Consider the following 20,773-nt stretch of genomic DNA (forward strand, 5'->3'; position numbering starts at 1 on the left):
AAGTCTGGAGCCTCTCTTTTAACAAATGGGCCACACCCCTTTTTGTGTCACATCTTTTCCTTTTTTATTTTTACTGGTGAACCTTCCTGTGAGACAGAAGAAATCTGTTTTGTTTTAAATGTGAAATCGTAATTTGATGTTTTGCATCACAGACAAAATGTTTTCTGTTAAAAAGACGTTTGAAGTGACAGAGCCACTGAAATTCTTTAGAAGAAAGAGAGAACCCTATTTTGAGCATTGCAACAAGTCCGTGTAATAACATTCATCATCCCAGTTGCAGGATTTGACAATGTGACTCATCCATGCACACGGTTTTTCAGGTGATCTGATACCTTGCACCTTTTCTTTGTCACAGGGTGAAAATATAAATCCGGGCTAAATCCGCAGCCTCAGGCTACAAAACACAGCCAAGCAAACGCATTATTAGTCAGAGAGATCAGTAGATCTTGTGTTTCAGTGTGATGTATTCAGCCTGGTTATTTTAGGAATTTTTAGTGCTGCTTTCAGCCGACCTGAGAAACAGAAGTATCCTGAGCTGCTACATTTCATTTGTGCAGAAACGCATCTTTTATGTTTCGTAACACGTGTCCAACCTGTTTGCAAAGCCATATATGAAAAGCCCGAAATCAAAACCAGTGAAAAAGCAGAACTTATCTCTCTGCTTTTGAGGTTTATTTCACTTCTCTGTTGAGACCGCCTCATGCGTGAGTGTGCCTGTGAGTCATGGACATAAAGCCACCGTGATTTGGGCGTTGGTGCCACGGGATGTCCTCTTCTTTGGTTCCCTCTTCATCTGATCACTTCTGTTAGCTTTGATCACAGACCAGATAAACTTCTTTTCAGCATGTCACTGATGAGAAAAAAACATTTGAACATTAAACATTGGTTTTGTTGAACTGCTCTGTATTTGACAAGCACCACCATCACTAATTGAAGCACTGCACTGAAGAGGTGAAGTGTACGTTTAATGGTTATCTCTTCAAGTGGCTGCCTGGGTGATAAAATTTAGGAAAAACATTTCATAGTATATGTTTGATGCCTGCTGGTATGTAATAGGCTTGTTGGGAACAATCTGATTATGAAATTCTAAAGAAAAACAGCAACAGCATTGCAGGCTGAAACATGTTGCTCCAGAGGATGCCAGAGATAATTTATTCAAAGTTCTCCTGATAAGTAGGAAAGTCTTTGTTTTGTTGATGCCACCATCAGAGCGGGTAACCTACAGCAAGTCTTCTGTGATGTTTTGTCCCTATTGGGCATCAGATGTCCGTGTCTGAGTCAAAGTCACATGTGACTTTTGGTTCTGTCCCTGGGCAAAAGAAATATTTCTCACACTGTTTGTGTCTCTGGGGGAAAAAACAGATAAAAAAGATTTGAAAGAGTTTTGCTGGAGGTTTTAATCAGAAGCAGGGCCATAATGGCTGTTTAAGCCCAATAAACACAAATTATATTTAGTTTCAACCATCATATATCCTGGCCTATGGGTTAGATGGTGGCTATATGTAGATGGTGCGTAGTGCTACACGCAACATGTGACTATGGGAAACAAGAAGGCTTGGGTTCCTGTGCAGAAGTCACAGCCCAGGAAGTTTGGGAATCAGTGTTTCATACTTCTCAAGCTTTATATGGATGTAGTTCCCGTGTCTGCTCTGTTATTCAAGGAAACTAGCCTTTGATGAGTATGATATTTAAAGTGGTTATCTGCCATTAAGCTAGCATGCAAGCCTGTCTGCTGGCAGGTTAGACAGTCATAAAGTAGTTTGTTTTGGAAAAGCCAAATACAAGATTTCTGTTTGGGGGTTTTTTAATAATTAAAAATAACATTGTGCTTATGGTTTGTTTGCCTTAAGTCTGGACCATTGAGTTTGTAATACACGATTACCGAGTGTTGTTAAAAATGCAAAATCTCTTAAATTAACACCATTAATTAAACAGAGTGTATATTTGCTGTGTTTCCACAGATGAACGGGACAGAGTTCAGAAAAAGACCTTCACAAAATGGGTCAACAAGCACCTTGTGAAGGTAAGTTCTGCTTCAAACAACCCTCAACCATGAAAACACATACATTTCACAGCAACTTTACTCTCAGATAGATTAAAAATCTCCAAAAACCTATTAAAATGTTAACTTTATGTCATGTGGAGTTTATAACTCAACTGTAATTCTCGATGGTAGGTAAAAAGGTCTCCTGCTGTCGTCAAATAACACCAAAAACCTGGACTTTCTTTCATATCCCATCTGGTTATAATAACTTAAATTACACAAAAACGTTTTCTTAGGAGATGCGGAGCAATCTGATCTCACTGCTGGGAAACATTACCTGAAGATCAAACTGGGAAGAGAATCTAAAACTAAATCAGATTTAGATTCTCCACACCTCCTTTTAAAAGCTTTGGAAAAGGTGAACAACAGATACAATAGCAACCGCGCTCTTTCCGTTAACTGTATGCATGTGAGGGGGTGAGTCACACGCACCTGGCCTCACTTTAGCTTGGCGCTCGGGAAGAGCAGTATCGTTGGCTGGGCTCGGTCAGGTTACACATCTGGAATCCAGATGGTCGGGGCGGCTCATCGGGGCTGTGCAGGGGGACAGGAAGCTCCAGGACTCCACGTTGAATTAGTATTTGATTCACTGTGAGGCGATCAGTGTTAAATACGTCTGAAACAACTCTCAACAAATGTTCTGACCCTTACCCTTAAAAGGAAATGCTTCTAACTAGGTGGGGAGCAAAGTCCTGTTACAGTAAGAATTATTTTTAGGAACTATCACTTAGTAGATTATCCGCGCTAAAAATGTTTTCATAATAGCAATAATTAAACTGATTTATTAAGTATAACACCAAGATAACTGGTTTCAGCCTCTTAAATCTGATTTGCTGCTCATAAATTTTACAGTCATCATAAATTGAACATATCTTAGTTTTGCACCGATGGTCTGACAATGAGTAATTTAATATCTAATAGATATTTTCAGTTCTGGGAACTTGTGGTTCTCTGTGTAATTCAGAGGATAATCAAATGATTAGCAAGATATAGAAGCCCTGAGTTTCAGTTGACTTCAATTTAGATTTAGCCAAATACAACAACGTCTCTAGGTGTTTTATGCTGGAAGGTAATGACCCTACAGTATTGGAGAAAACCTTTATAATCAGACAAGGCCCCTATGAGCAGCACTAAGTGATGTTGGAAGGAAAAAACAGTCCAGAGCCAGGTTCTGGGAGGAGCAGCCATCTGCTGTGACCAAAAAGAAAAAGGAGAGCTTAGAAAGATATGAAAAAACACACACTGAAAGTGAGAGAAGACACAGTCTAATGCGAGGCAGCAGTGGTAGGTAAAAACCTTGACAGAAATGCTCAGTGCATCATGGGATGTCCACTTGCTGCCTGAGCCTAGAGCAGCATAACTGAGGGATGGCTCAGGGTCACCTGATCCAGCCTTAACCATAAACTTTTATGTAGTAATTAAAAATCAGATTAATTTGAAATTACTCTGGCTCGTGTAGTATGTTAGTGGGTCAGGTTGTGTTTTTGCTCATTTCTGCCTTAAAACGTAAAGATTACTTGTAATGAAATGCCTTTCATGGGTGGTTTTAGTTTGTTAGTTTATGCCGAGCGACAGTCCAAAACCTAAGGAAAGTCAAAATCGAATTTTCACATCTGTGACATAAGACAGGAAATTCTTACATTTGAGTCATTTTATGAGTCACTGTGTTACTCATAAGTGAAGAAGGCAGGGATTTCTTATAAGAATCCTTTAAAAAAAACAAAAAACTTGTCATATGTCACGTTGCTATGACAACAGGAAAAAAATAAAGAAATAAAACACTAACTTTGTATGTTGGAATCTCAGGTTCCTAGTAATAGCAGATGTTATATTTCTATAAGCAGATTTGTTCTGTCTCATAATTATTTTTTAAATAGTTGATGTATAAACATGGCCAAAGATTTAAATAATGAAGTCAGCGTGAGTCAAAAGCTCAGACCCAAGACTGCTGTAAACACTCAGCTTTAAGCATTTTTCTACTCTTGGCTCCTTTTGATGTTAATAAGAGCGCCTATCCTTATATGATCATCTGTGTGCCTGCGGCCCCGCCCACCTGAGGCTCACACCTTCTGTTTGCAAAGACCAGCCTAACAGAAGAAAGTTACTTTTGATCAGGTTGTATTAGACAAGTTATTTTTAATATTTAATTTAAAATTGAACCACCTATTAGGAAAAGAAAGAAAAACAACAGTCCTATCTGGGCAGTGTCAGCTGGACCTTGTTGCGTCTCTACAACACTTTCATGTTGATGAATCTTTGTTTTAACACGGGAAGTGAAGCGTGTTAAAGAGCGAGGAATGTCTGCTGTCGTCCATGTGCATCCTGTGACACGGGGCTCTGTCCGAGATGACTCCCAGGCTTTGTCGATAGTCACTGTTTATTTCTCGGGTAATCCCTCTGATTTAGGTCCAAAAGACTTCAGGCAATCTGGCCCTCGAGTCACTTTGGACTCATGGTCACAACAGAGTCATGAGATTAAACTATGAGGCCCATAAGTCTCACGGTCAGCTGTCTGATAAGTGCCATCTACTGTAGCATGTTTTACACTTCACTTCAGATTGTGAGGAATGAAAAACAGATGCTGTTCTGTGTTTTATAAATCCTTTTTAGCTCGGTCAAACCCACTGAAACCAGAGCAGATCATAGAGAACTAAAGTACATTTATATACATAAAATTAATACAGAGACATGCACATGTTTCTTTAGTTTGAAAGACAGAAGGAATCAAATTAAAGAATTTGAAATGGAAAGCAGCTGACTGTCCTTGTTTATCCATCAAATCACACCATCTGTCTCACTGTTCCCACTGTCCTTTTAAGTTTTACATCTTCTCACATCAAACTCTTTCTTCTTTCCATCCTTCACCCTGTCCTCCTGTTCTTTCCCACCAGCACTGGAAGGCAGAGGTAGGTGCTGTCTGTGAGCAGAGAGCTGAGTGGACACACACACATTTGTTCCTCCCTGCATGTTTGTGTTGACATTTTTACCCTCCCTCGCCCTCTCTCCCTTTCATCCACCCTCTTTTACTGCTAACCTCTGATCTTTCCCCTCGCTGACTTCAGCTCTTTTCTATCTGCTTTTGGAGCATTTTCTGCAGTGCAGCATGTCTCTGCATGTTCTTTGGCTACAACAGCTCAAAAGTGTAACTACAAATAATAGTAAGGAGCACCCCTTTTGATACTGTGACAGGTAATAAAAGGGGTGAAATCCTTAAAAAGCCAGAGCATATTGCTGCTGCAGAAGGCAGAGGGTAAAATCAGTCCCCCACTGTTGTGTGCTCACGTTTTTCTTTTTATCTTAATTTTTTTTTGTAGATGAGATTTGTGAGTTATAAAGTTAAATTTTGTTGTCTGTTGTGAACTCTGAGGAACTCTCAGCAACTGTTTGTGTCGTGTGCAGTGAGTCAGCACTGGTGCTGACATCATGGGAGTCTGAATTAAAAATAATGTCCCTGTATGCATCAATACTGACAAAACGGGTCTCTTCCCTTTCTTCCCAGGCCCAGCGACACATCACTGACCTGTACGAGGACCTCAGAGATGGACACAACCTCATCTCCCTGTTGGAGGTGCTCTCTGGAGAGACTCTGGTGAGCTTTTGGTGGTATTTCACTTCTGATAATAGAATTTGTGCTTCTTCTGTAACCCCTTGTCCTGTCTAGGCATTTCTTATCATCCCAGCTCTACTGTCCTACTCAGTTTATTTGCTGTAATCTTTGTTCTCCTGTCCAGTCTACTCATTGTTAATTCAACCGCTTTAAATGTTTATAAGGCAGATATTACTCTGGATTTCTTCTTTCCACCTCTGCATGTGTTGACTTTAATTCTTTAGAGATTTTTGGACATTTCAGTACATGCTGAGGCTGTGCACACTCTTTTACTTTACTTACCTTAGCACTAGTCTTTTTGGGAACACACCTTCTGGTGATGTAACCTTAAAACACTAATTTCATTCTTTGCTTCCATCGTTTAACCTCTCTGCACTGACTTGTTTGATCCCTGGTTTTTCCTTTGTCTAATTCCTATTTGCTGACCTTTGCCCTGACCTTTCCCCCTTTGCCTCTGCCTTCCTCTCTTGCGATGCTCTTGCTGTGGTAGCCGAGGGAACGTGACGTTGTGAGGAACGTGCGGTTGGTGAGTGGCGCCTGGACTGTGGCTGGCCGCCTCCGCGGGCGTAGCATGTGTCACCACCCCAGGTGGCTGCTGGGTTGTGCATGATGATGGTCACACTCCCTGTGTATTGTCCCTTTCTGTGTCAACATTGTCCTCTTTCATTTTGTCAGTGAGTTGGGAGGTTCAGGAGCCATGATAGGAAACGTGGTTAAATTGGTGGCTTTATTCAGAATATTTGTAGTAACTATTTTAGCGTTTTCATAAATGACCATTAAAGTTAGCATTCTTTAAGAATAGAAAAGAATAATCTAAAAAAATGTACAGTTTTTTTTCTTAATATAGCTTTATGTGCTTATTTTGTTAAAGGCCTGTATCATAAAAAGTGCAAAGACTCCACCCATAAAAATAGAAAAAAGAAACATGCCTGATTTAAATGGTCGAGTCTCCCCTTCAAGATCTTCTCCTGGTGCACCTCTGGATCACTTCCAGCATGGATGCCACTTTTAGATCACTTCATCCGTGGGAACTACATTGTGTAACTGCTTGCATTTGTGCATCAGCGGTTTCCCCAAAGACCTCAGTGTGTCAGTATGTTTAGACTTTTCATGTCATGTCTGGTCTCAGATCCAAAGACCCAAAGCAAGTTTTCAGGAAAAGAATGCACGGTTTCCAAGTATGAACATTGTGGATTATGAAAGAAGCTCCGCTTTTCTTTTAATTTTTCCACTGGGCTCTGCACCACAAGTTCTTCTTGTGTCAGAAGTTCGACATTAAAACCCGAAGATGTCCAAATAACCTGAACTGTGACTGAACTGAGCTGTGTTCAGACTTATTGGAGTCTGCTATAACTCTTAAAAAATAACTGCTAACATAAATGGTAAAGGACAGGATTTGTTCAGATGTAATAAAAAAATTACGTTGTTAAGTTGTTTTTTATGGTTGGAGTCTCGCAACTTTATGATTGTGCCTTGTAGATCTGAGAAACTGTACATCACAGATTACAGAAGTGTACAAAACCAAACTTTTCATTTAGAGAATGAAAGTATTTGACAAACATGGTTTGTGGTCTGGGTTTGATTTTACAGCACAATTATATCAATTGGCAATGCCTGAATATATCAGCAGCAGTCATTGCATGTGCTTGTGCAATGAGGATTGATTTTGAAAACATTGCTAGACATTCCTGTTATATAAATGTTGATTGACTTGGGAGATTTCCAGGATAGAGAGTATGAATTTCTATCTTCTGTTATAATACTTATTTGTAGTTGATTGTCCTTGTCCTTTTAATAGCTGTTTATTATTATCAGTTTCAAATGGAGGTTTCTTACACTGTAGTGAAATCAAAGTCCAAAGTTTTGTCACTACAACCTAATTCTGCAGCTTAGAACTTGGAGCACGAGTGCATGTCAGGGTCGCCACTCCTATAATTTCTAAGGCTTAAGAGTTCTTGAACCTTATGGAATCTGCTCGACTGGATTGCACTGCAGCTAAAAACAGAAAAGCAACGTTTATCAGTCATCAGTTGACTTGGGGCAAAGTGTAATAATCCATTATCCAGGGAGCAGTGTTTGAAAGGTCTTGGAAAAAAAGAAGAGTTGTGACTGATGATTGGGAGAATCACTGAGAATGTTTATCATTCATTATCATGCTTTCACCTGCAGACATCTTGGCTGGATCTCTGATGCACTTCAGGGTCTTGTAGGGTCAGCTCTGAACGCTTTGATCACAAACACGCAGAATTTGAATCACACTTCAAATTTGCTTTCTTTTAAATTTAAGTTTTCGAGGCCATGACTGTGAAAATATGTACAGTAGAGAATGGATCTTTGTGTTACTGGAGCCTGAAACACCTGTTCCTCAGTCATGGGGCTTTGCTGTTTGCTGACCTAAAGTGTTCCCTTCTCTTCATGTTTGGTCTCATCTGGTCTCTTACAGCCTCGGGAGAAAGGCCGTATGCGCTTCCACAAGCTGCAGAATGTCCAGATCGCCCTGGACTTTCTCAAACACAGACAGGTAGTTAAGAAAAACAACAATTTTATATTATGTTTTATTTTATTGCACAGGAAAAATATTTTTATCCACACCTTTTCAGGTCAAACTGGTCAACATCAGGAATGATGACATTGCAGATGGAAACCCCAAGCTGACCCTTGGCTTGATATGGACCATCATCCTTCACTTCCAGGTAATGTAGGACACTCATAAGTCATTTTGCTGTAAATTACTGTATGGCAGTAAAGCTAATCTAGAAGCAATTGGCAGTCACTGTGTAATGCTTCTGGGCAATCTCAAGTTAACAAAACCAACCTTAACTCAATGAAAGTAGAGAGAACTGCAGTTTTTACTGTATATGGAACACAAGTGACACCTATAGTCACAGACCAAATCTAAAAAAACGTAAATTAGACCAGCAACTGATTAGCTGTTAGCATGTCTATGCAAGCTACCTATTATTAATTTGGCTAATAACCAACAATGGGATTAGAGACCACACTTACTATTAGCTTCTCCTATTTCAGTGATGAACTGCACAAAGAAGCCTTCCTGTTATCTAAGGCTATTTTAGTATGGCTTGTCTCTGTAACAGCACGTGAACATTTCAAATAAACACTTTAGTTCAAAACTTTCTCGAATTTTTTAGCACAAGTAGCGAAGCAAAGCAGCAGACATACAGTTCAGTTGGATTCTGCACGACTGCACAGTATTCAGAGTGAGAGCCTGAATTTCTTAAATGTGACTCCTGTCTAACAATACTGGAACATTAGGGAAGCAACATGGTTTGCATGACAAAAATTATTGTTTCCATGTGCAATGAACTTGCAGTCTTGTTGCCTTCAAAGACAGGTTGCGCCAGGTCTGCAACCAACCCCAGACAGCTGCTGTCTTTTAAAGTGACTGCAGAGCGGCAATTTAGCTGCAAAATGACAGCAACCTTGCATTTTGTATAGAAATATTATCATGATGCAACCAGTTGGCAACCAGTTGATTTGAGTTTCCTGTTGCAGAGAGATGTCAGAACTGTTGCACTCATTGGCACAGACTGACTCCGATTGATTGCATTGCAATGACATCGTGATGTGTTTTTAAATTAGACAGCAACTAATTGCTAACTTTGATCAATCTGTCTGAGACTGATTGCTTCCAGCCCAGTAGTTGCCAGAGGTGGAGGCAACTGGGCAACCATTTGGCCACCTCAACTGCTTGGAATCAGTCATCGAATTAAAAAGAAATGTAATCATGATTTTATTTTACTTTTTCTTAGTTGCAAGGAGGTTGCAATAAGAGCCATAATTATACTTTTATATAAATTACAGAATTATTTAGAATTGTTGATGCACAGTTTTTAGATAAGTCATAATTAAATATCACAAGTTTCGTCAGTTTTGTAGATTTGTATTATTGCGACAGGCTTTACTTAAATTAAGAATACAGTTAACCAAGAAAAACATTAAGTACATTTACCAGCAACTTAATAAGACAACGACATATTTACTACTGCATGGTTGAAACTTTATCTGTACTGTTGCATTTGTGCATAAATACAGTTGAGTCGAGTTTCCTGGTTTAGCTGATACAAAGCAGCTGTTTGTTGGTATTGATGGTGTCGCACTGTTCTGTAGCTTTACAGTCAGGATTTTGTAAGTGCCCTGGCTTTGCTGAAACTCCAAGTTCTCAGCATGTATTAAGCATGAACTGACTGATGCCTGATGGGGGCAGCTGAGTCATATCTCCTGAGCTGTGATGTGTTTTACTTTTAAACTGCACACTTAATAGATCAGATTATTCCACTGGACGAGTAACATGCGTTTTATGCTTCTATGTAATTATTTTGCTTCTGTTTTTGTGGTAAGGAAATCTAAAGTGCTGTTCCCTTTTTGGGAATCAGTGAAGGCTGATGTTGACACAGCAGTTACAGTAAAGTGAAGTCCACCGGCCAATCGTTTCCAAATGGAGGTTATTAGACGTTTGGCAAAAGATGGATCGTCACATGCCAGTGAATTTCAGATGCATTTTTATAGCTATATAGGTTTCCACCAAACTAAATATAGAGGTTTCACTTCCTATTTCATAACATAAACAGTATAAAATTGCTTATACTGCCTATAGCAACACACGCCACATTGGAAGAATCAGTCGACAGGCAGCTGTCTTCCTGATCTGGGAGAAAAGAGTGGGAGTACTTTCTTTGATGCTGTAATGACTGTGATGTTGAGATGTGCATGTGGGATCAGTTTCTGTGTCCCTCAGTATGACTCAGTGATTCCCATGAGAAAGCTGGCAGGAGACGTGGAAGCTCAGGCCTCACTCACAAGCTTTGCAGTGGGGGAAACAAAAATGGTCACTCACTGCTAATCAGTGCATAAAAGGTTGAATATTCTCTTTGCTGTAAAGTAGTAAAGAAAAAAAGTCTTCTAGCAGACATTATTTCATCAAAACAAATCCAGAATTTTGGTTTCAGCACATGCTGTTATTAAAACAATGGTGAATTTCCTCTGAGGTCCCCAGGTGCAGCTCACAGCTGACTAATGCACACAGGTGATTTGTCTATTAATAAAAAAATAATGGTCCGGCTTCGTGACAAAGAAATAGGAACGTTTTAAAAAGAGAGGCAGCGAGGGTGGAGGTCCAGTTTCCACCCGCCGTCTGAGTCATTTTATGCCCACGTTGTAGCACAGGGGCTTCCCTCGTCAAGGAAAAATAACATAAGGAAGAAATGCCTTCTTTTTCCATTCTCCACCCTTTCCTGTCAAAAAAATGTAAGTAAAATTATTACTTCTGCTGTGACTCATCAGCCTTCCCCAAAACACTGGAAACGGATTGTGGTGGCGGCGAAGCTGCACTCGTTCCACTTATACACCATGAAATTTTAGAGCGGTGGAAGTCACTTAACCCTAAATCAACCAAATGATTCCCAAATGATTCTAGCGACTAAAACAACCAAGCAAGGTCATACAGGAACGCTTACTTTATGATATCCTGAAATGTTGTAACGGCATTATGATTTTAATTTTTATGTAAAAAATGTACATTGCATTTAAAAACTTAAGGTGTGTCATTCTGACACCAAATATGGATGAACTGGTGACTCCGTAATACTTTGATCAACATCAGATTACAGTAGAATTGTCATATTCAGCCTGTTTATTCATCCTTTAGTTCTTATGAGCTTCTGTTTAATGCAAAATCTGTTCAAACGCCAGATTTGTGGATGATAAATATTTTAAATAATATGTACAAAATCATTCAAAATATTTAAAATGACAGAAACATCTGAAAAATAGTCAGAACAAGATTCCTAGTTGTGGAATAATTACCAACAATTACAATAAAATCATTAAAAAAAGCCTACATGACAAATGAATCCATTAAACTAACATTAGTAGATTAGATTAGTATTTTTACTATTGAAAATATCAGAAGTGCACATATATGACTCCACCTGATCAATTAAAGCTTAATGCATCATCAGTAACTAAAATATAGTAGACTTATCATACTTTCGAATGTTTTCTAGATCTTATTGTTGTTAAAAATCAGAAGGTTCTAATATAGAGACAACTAAAACTCGCTGATGTTTTGTTAAATCGTGCAGCAGGTGGGTTTTTCTGCCTTGACAAAAGAGGCAAAAAGAGTTTTCCAAAAGATTTCCTTTAATTGTTACAGCATGTGCGTAGTTTAGGTGAGACCTCCGCCCATCTGGTACGTGAAGCAGGCAAACAAATACCAAAAACATTCAAAAGCACCATTTGTACCACACTGGGAAACTACTGGGTGATGGATTTATGCTAATGGTCACACTCCGTCAAACAGCTTTAAAATGTGAGCAGTAAAATTCATGTCCAGTAGTTCAAAAGCTGAAACACTTTCTCTTCTTTTATGAAGATCAACCATTTTGCTGTGGGAAATGTTAGTAGCATGCTCGTGTGACTCATAGCTTAGCCTCGCAGCTCTTAAAAAAAGTTTCCTGTGGTGTTTCTGCTGCACGGTCCAACTTTAGTTTACGGCTACTGAGGCATTTATTGTAAAGTTTTGTTTGGAACAACAACACTGTAACTTTAAAAGATCATCAACTCAGTCGCTCATAAACAATTTCGCTCTAAAATTACTGTTTTCTGCTCGTATAATTAAAAAGCATTCTCCAAAGAGCGAGCTTAATGGATGTCATGAGCTCTCCGAGTAAAAGTGCCGTGTAACATTTGAGGTTTAAAATGTGACTCATCTCAAATCTGGAAGAAATGAGCAGGGAAAGTTTTACTCTGCCCTCCAATTAGCATTTCAGTCTTAGTTAATCTTTAAATGTGAAACTCATAAGACAAGTTGAAAAATAATAATCATCCCATCCATCCATTCTCTGCCGCTTACTCCGTGTTCGGGTTGTAAGCATAGAAGTCTAAGCAGAGAAATTAGAGTAAATCTTATCAGCCACCACCTCCAGGTCTTCCAGGAAAAGGAGACATCTTAATAAATATCACCTTTTAAAATTTCTATTATATAGTGTTGCATCTCTACCGATTTCTTTAAAGGAAACAAGAACAGGAAAAAAATGGTAGTGTACTAGCTAATACCACCTTTGTGCAAGAATTTAATGGGAGAAAGTTGTCTAACAGATATGAAAGGAGATCTCTGTAGTTCGTATGACTGACTATTTGCCCGTCTTCGCCCTCCAGATCTCAGATATTCAGGTGAACGGTCAGTCGGATGACATGACGGCCAAAGAGAAGCTGCTGCTGTGGTCTCAGAGGATGGTGGAGGGATACCAGGGCCTGCGCTGCGACAACTTCACCGGCAGCTGGAGGGATGGCAAGCTGTTCAACGCCATCATACACAAACACAGGTGAGCAGCATCCTCAGTGAGGTGTTTTGATTATAACTCAGCCTTGCACGAATAGAAATCATGCACATTTGTAGCGCAGAGGTGTTTTTCAAGCCTCACAGACACATTTTCTAGTTGGAAAGACTTGCCTGGACTTGGGGATCTTGTAACACCGCAGGCAAGAATTTTACACGTTTAACCTTTTGCATATTTCACGTTGTTGTTTCTTCTTTTATTTATCGGCGTAGGTCCAGGGAGCAATCCTAAATTCATATTTGAATTTGGCATTCTTGCCATGCTGGACTTGTCAGGACAAAAATATGGAACGCTTATTATAAATCAAACATTAAGACAAAAGTCAAGGGAGACTTCATTCATTATTTAGGTCATTCATTCTGCATTGAGATATTTTGTAACTAAAAACATTTCCTTAAACTCCAGTATTTAACATTTATGCGTTACATCTAAATGAATGATTTTCAGCACACTGTAACTTTATTAGTATAATTTCATTGCTCGTTTGACCTTTCATTTAACTTTATCTGCGGTCAAGAACACAGATTTGGCATGTTGTAGCAGGAAAAGCACAGGTACATTCATGACTCCTGCTTTTGTGTTTGCTTCTTCAATGCTATGATTTACTGGGACACTTTATTTAACTCGTGAGCTCTTATTAAGTCCACCTGTGCGTGCCTTGCTGTGAAGAAGGTACAATAACTGAAGCAGTAATATACAGTCTCTTTAGATATTCTGTTATGATATCTTTACTTTTCTTTTATTTGCTTTATTTTCTTGTGCATTGTTTTGCACATGCTGCTTGTGCTTGAGTCAGAACTGAAGAATTTGTGTTGACAGATACCTTAACAGTTGGTGATTAAATACAGTAATTAACACTTGTACAGTACATGCTTTTAAAAACACTAAATCTTACTTTCAGGCACAATAAACAGCTTTTAAATAGGATAGTTTAGGGTAAAATGTGTCAGACGCTGTACTGCAGGCATAAGAGGATGCTTTAAAAACCGTCTGTGGTCAGCTTGTGCAAAGCTATTTAAGTGTCTGTAAGAGTAGAAAAGACTTATATAAAAGGATATAATTGTGGCTTGCAGTAGTTTTTATTGGATGTAACATCACTCCCAAAGAAGCTTAATCAGATTTTCTGCTGTTCAATATGTCCCAAACAATCTCTGGTTCATCAAAATAAGGTTAAATAGAAAGTAATTTGGATGGAAATGCTTTATTTTGTTGTATGTATGACTAAAAAATAGAACAAACCTTTGCTGCTGTTCAAAACTGTCACCATAAGAAGTGTCATGACTTTAAGTGTACTACAGCTGCCATTGTCCTGTCAGTAAGGAAACTGGTGTTTAACAGCCACCCATCAAACCCAAAGGAGGTGACTATACGCTCGAAACATGTACTTTGGGTGGAGTGCCACTTTGATTCTGTTTGCACAAACCACCAGCTCCTGCTGCACATGGCAGACAAAGCAGCGCACTATTAGAAAGTCGACTTGAGCTGGCATTATTCTGTGAAATAAGAGACAGAACGGGTGTATCATATTAAATTGAGGAAAAAAGGCTGCCCTGGAGGTGGAGGCTTGGCAGGTTACAGCAAAACGCTAGCACTCGAACTCCTCTGCCACAGTTTCTTTCTTGGTAGAGGAAGAGAAGGATGTGCAGAGGACTGCAGTGAGGACTCTACAAAAACAAAATAAGAAAACGGACAATAACTAATCCCAGCAGGAAGCGGCAAGACTGGAATTTCTAACTGGTTTCCATTGCGTCACGTTTTGGGGTTTTTTTTAATTAGCTTCTGCTTTTGCAAAATCAAAGCTTGGAAACTTGGCTCTTAGTACGATGCACAGCCTGAAGAGAAAGTTCCACTCGAAGAGGCGTCTGAACAGCGCCTCCAGCAGCACGTTGGGCTCCGTCAGTGACCTGGATGAGCGGGTGATCATGTTCTGTGAGGATGTTCCCACCGAGAGCTCATTTGACTCGGGTCAAAGCTCACGCAGCTTATGTGGCCGCTGCAGTCGAGGCTCCCAGAGCGAGGAGCAGGAGCTAGGATCAGAGCGTCACATCATGCACCTGAGCAGAGAAAGACACTCCTACAGACAGGGGCGCTATGGTGACAGAGAACCCCAAAAGGAGTACTACATACAGAGAGTTGTGGAAGTGTATGGAGCATTTACTGGATATTCTGTCCTTGTGTAACCTTTCTCTCTGAAGTTTATCAGATTTTAATCCCTTAAGATGCTCTGAGCTTGTTCCCGCATGTTATTACATTGCGGCAAACTTCCTGGCAAAGTGCACTCAGAGAAAAAACTGTGTTGTTTTATTTTAATCTTCACTGTGGTAGAAGTCTTGTCTTTGCCTGCCCTTCATATTGTAATAGAGATACTAGACGTGACCAGCTAGCCTCCAGCAACTTGACTCATGAAATATGTAACCTGTATAATTTTAACCTGTCAATAGAGCTTCAGAGATTATTTATCAATTAGTGTGTTCATGAAAAAATGTGATTATTAAATAGTTTTCAGAAGCATTTTTGCTGATATTTATACTGAAAACTGATATTTTTGCATATTTTAGGGCAATTTTTATAATTTAACACTCAAATTAAGCCCAACCTTGTTAATTTAGCCTTATATTTTCCTGCTGTCATCTATCATTTAAATCAAATCTGGATCAGGAATAATAAAGTGTATCACCCTGGTTCCGCTCACTGTTCTTCCTGTCTGACTGCTGCCTGCAGGCCCTCTCTGATCGATATGAGTCAAGTGTACCGACAGTCCAACCAGGAGAACCTGGAGCAGGCCTTCAGCGTGGCAGAGAGAGAGCTGGGCGTCACCAGACTGCTGGACCCCGAAGGTGAGCACAGTCGCCCTCAAACATTTAGTTTAGGGAATACTTAAGCATGGGTTTAGTCACTTTTAATTGTAGGCAAAGCGTTTTCCCTTTCCTTTAATTCTCCTGCCTGCACTGCTGTACGAGTGGAAATCTACATATTAGCTGTTAATAGTTTGATATTTATATGCTGCAAAACGGGAATGAATACATGAGTGAGTGTTTTTGTGTTTTAATATTTCAGAAGTCCCATAAATAGACTTGGTATTCAAGTTGGTAGCTAAGGAACTTCAAGTCACCACTCATCCATCTTTTTCATTTCCCTGAAACATGATAGTTTTTTTCCGTATTTGTTGCTCTGTACAGATGTCGATGTGCCCCATCCAGATGAGAAATCCATCATCACATATGTGTCCTCTCTGTATGATGCCATGCCCAGGGTACCAGACGTCCAGGATGGTGTCAAAGCCAATGTGAGCCCACCTCTTTATCATCACTGATTAATTATTCAGCAGCAGAGGCAACATCTCGGTGCCACCTTTCATCTGCAGCAGTAAAATGCAAAATATAAATGCAGTATTAAGAGTTATTCTTATGTAAATGCCCTGAGCTTGCATTATAGTCATTATAAGCTTGCATTTACTTATTATTATTATTATTATTTATATGTAAAATACATAGATATGATCATCCTGTTAGTTTTGAAGTTGCAGCCTGAGAAATTTAGCACTTACAAAAAAAATCACTGGACAATCTGGAAAACATCAGCATGTAATTATTTTGAACATCTGTGCTTCAGGAGCTGGAGCTGCGTTGGCAGGAGTACTATGAGCTGGTCACCATGCTGCTGCAGTGGATTAGACACCACATCCTCGTTTTTGAGGAGAGGAAGTTCCCCACCAGCTACGAAGAGATTGAGGTGACGAGATCGCGTCCTACAATCTGAAAGAATCAGTGTGACACAGATCAAGTAGCTGATGATCAACATGTTTTTTGTTCTTTTGTTATTTACATTTATCATCTGCAGGTTCTTTGGCGTCAGTTTCTGAAGTTCAAGGAAACGGAGCTTCCTGCCAAAGAGGCAGACAAGAACCGCTCCAAACACATCTTCAAGTCTTTTGAGGTGAGATTTCCCAGCAGAACAAAAATCAGCAGTCACAAAAAATATGAAGGGATGAAAGGCTAATATTTTAAACAGTTATCCCACCAAAGTGCAGCACATACACAAATAGTCTTGGTTCCAAACACATTTCTGTATTTGTAAACGACAGATAGAAAGAAGATAGATTTGCAAAAGCAAAGTGCAAAACAAATAGAAAATTGTATCCATTTATTTGCAATACTAAACTAAAATCCCACCTATTTTTCCATGCTTACAAAAGTCACTAAAAAATACATAAATTAAAGGACATCTTTCCAAATACTGCTATGTCCACGGCCCACTGAGTGTACCCCTTCAGTCTGAAAATCTTTTAAGGAAAATTTTCCCACCATCAATAAATTAGACCCAGGTTTTTAAGTGTTTATTTTTTCCCTGGAGCACAGAATTATTGCTTAAGACAAATAATCTGAGACTGAGCAGAATTTGAGGCCTTAAATGATCACAGATATTATCTTACGTGGTTTTATACGTTGTTTGTTATCTTTCGCAGGGTGCAGTTCAGGCTGGTCAGGTCAAAGTGCCGCCAGGTTACCACCCTTTAGATGTGGAGAAGGAATGGGGTCGTCTGCATGTCGCCATCCTGGAGAGAGAGCGTCTCCTCAGGACTGAATTTGAGAGGTAACCAGGCTGCGATACAAACCTCATCACATGCGCTGTGTTGCCAAAGCACAAAACGGCAGCAAAACCACAAAGCATGAGGAAACTGTTACAGTTTGACCACGAGCATGACTCATCTCCTAATGATAACGTCCACTTTGGCAATAAAGTTAAACTGAGTCGGCTTTGTAGATTAGTAAGTACAGATCATATTAGGGCAAACACATGATGGCTGTGTCGTCTCCATGGCAATAGCCTTAGACTAAATAGTCTCTCATAAAGTTGTTGTCTAATCACAAGGAAGGGAGGGCACAGCTTCTAGTTTAGTTGTTTCAGATCATCTCTGCATTGCTGGGCACACACAGCTCAAAAAGGAGCAACAACATGGCTTTCATGCATCAGGGATATGCGTTAAAGTATTTATTCCGCCAGAAGACGGAGTGAGTGCTTTAATATATCCTTTCAAAGTTTTTTTTTTTTTTTTAAATTATTATTAACATTTTTACTTTTGAGAAAGAAGAGAAAGTATCCTGTAGGGAAATGACTGCTTGTCAGTCTACACTGTTTAAATTCTTTTCTGACCTCTGACCTTTCATCTTCCCTGCAGGCTGGAGCGACTTCAGAGGGTTGTCAGCAAGGTCCAGATGGAGTCAGGGGTGTGCGAGGAGCAGCTCAACCAGGTGGAGACTCTGCTGCAGACGGTGAGACACAAACTCTTAAGGACAGCCAATAAAAGCATTTATGTGCAAATTATTTGCAGTAAAATAAAGAGATGTGAAACCTTGTGTGTTGAAGGATGTGAGGCTGATGAGCTCAGGGAAACCTGCACAGCACACAGCAGAGATGGAGGCAGATCTGGAAAAAGCAGAAGGGATGATCCGCCTCCTCTTCAATGACGTTCAGCTGCTAAAAGATGGACGCCACCTTCAAGCTGAGCAAATGTATCGCAGGTGCAAAAGAAATCAAGCTCTGCAGACATCATGGGATTTAATCTATGCAATTAGTCAATTTTTTCCTTTCTAATTACTTTAAATGTCAAACAGGTGAATCTTAGAACTTTACATTTTAAATCGATGAACTTTTTTTTAATCACGTTTCTGTCTTTAGAGTTTATCGCCTCCATGAGCGGCTTGTAAACCTCCGCAGCGAGTACAACCTGCGCCTCAAGTCAGGTGTGACCATCACACAGATCCCCATGACGCAGATCCCCATGACCCAAGTCCACACGACCCAGGTCCACACCGCCCAGGTCCTGCAGCAGGCCGCCGTGAGGGTGCGGCCCGAGCTGGATGAAGTCACGCTGCGCTACATCCAGGATCTGCTGAGCTGGGTGGAGGAAAACCAGCGACGTGTGGACGAAGGGCAGTGGGGATCTGACCTTCCCAGCGTGGAGTCCCAGCTGGGCAGCCAACGAGGCCTCCATCAGTGTGTGGAGGAGTTCCGCTCCAAGATAGACAGAGCCAAGGCTGATGAGGTATGCTGGCACCAAGTATCCGCGACAGTGTTGTAGATGGTGCAGAGAGAGATTTAATCTCAGGAGGAAAATTGGTATTTGGCAGTAGAGCGTTAGCTTAGTGTCCACCTCTGAATCGCTGCACACATCCTAGATTTTTCCGGCAATTTGTGTAAACAAATCAGTAAAGTCAACTGAAACTATCTGATTATGAACAGGGTGTTGAATCCAGTTCCACTAAGGGCAACACTGCAAAATACCAAGTGTCCAGTGTAACAGCATTTAATTTGGCATGTGCGTAAGTCGCTCTGCAGACTACAGAATTAACCAAGAACCTAATGAGATTTTGCAAAGAGGTGGATTTAGCCTGGAAGCCTTATGTTTCACAAATGAGCCACTAGCAATGACAAGCAAAAATAGTGTTGGGTAGTTATGGACTGAAATGTGGACTTTCTGTGGAAATTGTTGAACAGACTGATATCTAGTCAGTAGTTCTTCTTAACGATCTCTTTCTAATGCGTCTCTCATCTGTTCCAGAGTCAGATTTCACCTGCCAGCAAAGCTGCTTACCGTGACTATCTGGGAAAACTGGAGCTACAATACGGCAAGCTCCTGGTAAATACAAACAAGTCACTAAAATCGAAAAAGCCTGTTGTCTTGTAGAGAAGTCAAACTCGAGAGTTGTTTTCATTGAAGTTCAGAAACATCCTGAAAATTGATGTTTGAAATACCATCCAGTTTTCTTCCTAACCCTCCAAAAATGTTTCATAACGTGTCACCATTACTGTAGAACTCCTCAAAGGCTCGCCTGCGCTACATGGACCAGCTTCATGCCTTTGTCACTGCAGCAACCAAAGAGCTGATGTGGCTGAATGAGAAAGAGGAAGAGGAGGTGAACTACGACTGGAGCGAGCGAAACACCAACATGGCAGCCAAGAAAGAAAACTACTCGGTACAGTGATACTGAGATGTTCTTGTGGGTTTCGCATTTCTTGTTATGATGATGACGATGATGATACTGATATGATTGGTTGTTGTTTCTGTGGAGCAGGGTTTGATGAGAGAGTTGGAACTCCGGGAGAAGAAAGTGAACGGTGTCCAGGCCACAGGAGACAAACTGCTGAAGGACGGACACCCAGCCAAGAAGACCATCGAGGTGGGACGCTGAGCACATGTTGTTGAACTTTAAATTTAAATGATTATTTTCTTCTCATATGTGCTTCTTCTTCTCTCCCCTTACATCCTTCCACCTCCTCAGGCCTTCACTGCAGCCCTGCAGACTCAGTGGAGTTGGATCCTCCAGCTGTGCTGCTGCATTGAAACCCACCTGAAAGAAAACACTGCCTACTATCAGGTATTGTTATCAGCATGACAAGGTATCCACACTTACAGACTGCTCTCCACATGTCTGGCGAGTTAGCTGGCCGTCACTAAATCTGTCCCTTTTTGCAGGTTTTTAATGTGTTTTAAACCACTGCAGCTTAAATGATCTACTTTTCTCTTGATCCAGTTTTTCTCTGACGTGAAGGAGGCAGAGGAGAAGATTAAAAAGATCCAAGACACTATGAAGAGGAAGTACACCTGCGACCGCTCCATCACGGTCACACGGCTGGAAGATCTGCTCCAGGATGCAGCTGTGGGTTTATTCACCAGTGTTTTGCTCCTTTAAGCTCATCCAGAAACTGTGAACTGGCAAACAAATCCACACCGTTAAAGCAGCATGAAATGTTTACTCTTCT

The 20,773-nt window shown here is 40.3% G+C and overlaps 1 protein-coding gene across 21 annotated transcripts in view; it reads left to right on the forward strand.

Moving 5' to 3' along the window:
• pleca (plectin a) overlaps positions 1-20,773 on the forward strand; it is a 115,350-nt gene that overhangs the window by 75,839 nt on the left and 18,738 nt on the right. For 9 of the 21 annotated variants that reach the window (XM_025902054.1, XM_025902056.1, XM_025902058.1 and 6 more), the window contains 20 exons: positions 1,962-2,023; positions 4,936-4,950; positions 5,544-5,633; positions 6,142-6,177; positions 8,095-8,172; positions 8,252-8,344; positions 12,828-12,994; positions 15,731-15,846; positions 16,189-16,295; positions 16,622-16,741; positions 16,850-16,945; positions 17,475-17,602; positions 18,189-18,282; positions 18,377-18,531; positions 18,689-19,055; positions 19,572-19,649; positions 19,825-19,986; positions 20,086-20,190; positions 20,293-20,388; positions 20,545-20,670. In XM_025902054.1, the coding sequence (XP_025757839.1) occupies positions 1,962-2,023; positions 4,936-4,950; positions 5,544-5,633; positions 6,142-6,177; positions 8,095-8,172; positions 8,252-8,344; positions 12,828-12,994; positions 15,731-15,846; positions 16,189-16,295; positions 16,622-16,741; positions 16,850-16,945; positions 17,475-17,602; positions 18,189-18,282; positions 18,377-18,531; positions 18,689-19,055; positions 19,572-19,649; positions 19,825-19,986; positions 20,086-20,190; positions 20,293-20,388; positions 20,545-20,670 (2,291 nt within the window). The remainder of the gene's footprint in view (positions 1-1,961; positions 2,024-4,935; positions 4,951-5,543; positions 5,634-6,141; positions 6,178-8,094; positions 8,173-8,251; positions 8,345-12,827; positions 12,995-15,730; positions 15,847-16,188; positions 16,296-16,621; positions 16,742-16,849; positions 16,946-17,474; positions 17,603-18,188; positions 18,283-18,376; positions 18,532-18,688; positions 19,056-19,571; positions 19,650-19,824; positions 19,987-20,085; positions 20,191-20,292; positions 20,389-20,544; positions 20,671-20,773) is intronic. The other 12 variants (XM_025902055.1, XM_025902066.1, XM_025902069.1 and 9 more) reach the window with 3 other exon arrangements.

This window comes from Oreochromis niloticus, linkage group LG22 (genome assembly GCF_001858045.2).
Source record: "Oreochromis niloticus isolate F11D_XX linkage group LG22, O_niloticus_UMD_NMBU, whole genome shotgun sequence".
In the NCBI taxonomy this organism is placed as follows: Eukaryota; Metazoa; Chordata; class Actinopteri; order Cichliformes; family Cichlidae; genus Oreochromis; species Oreochromis niloticus.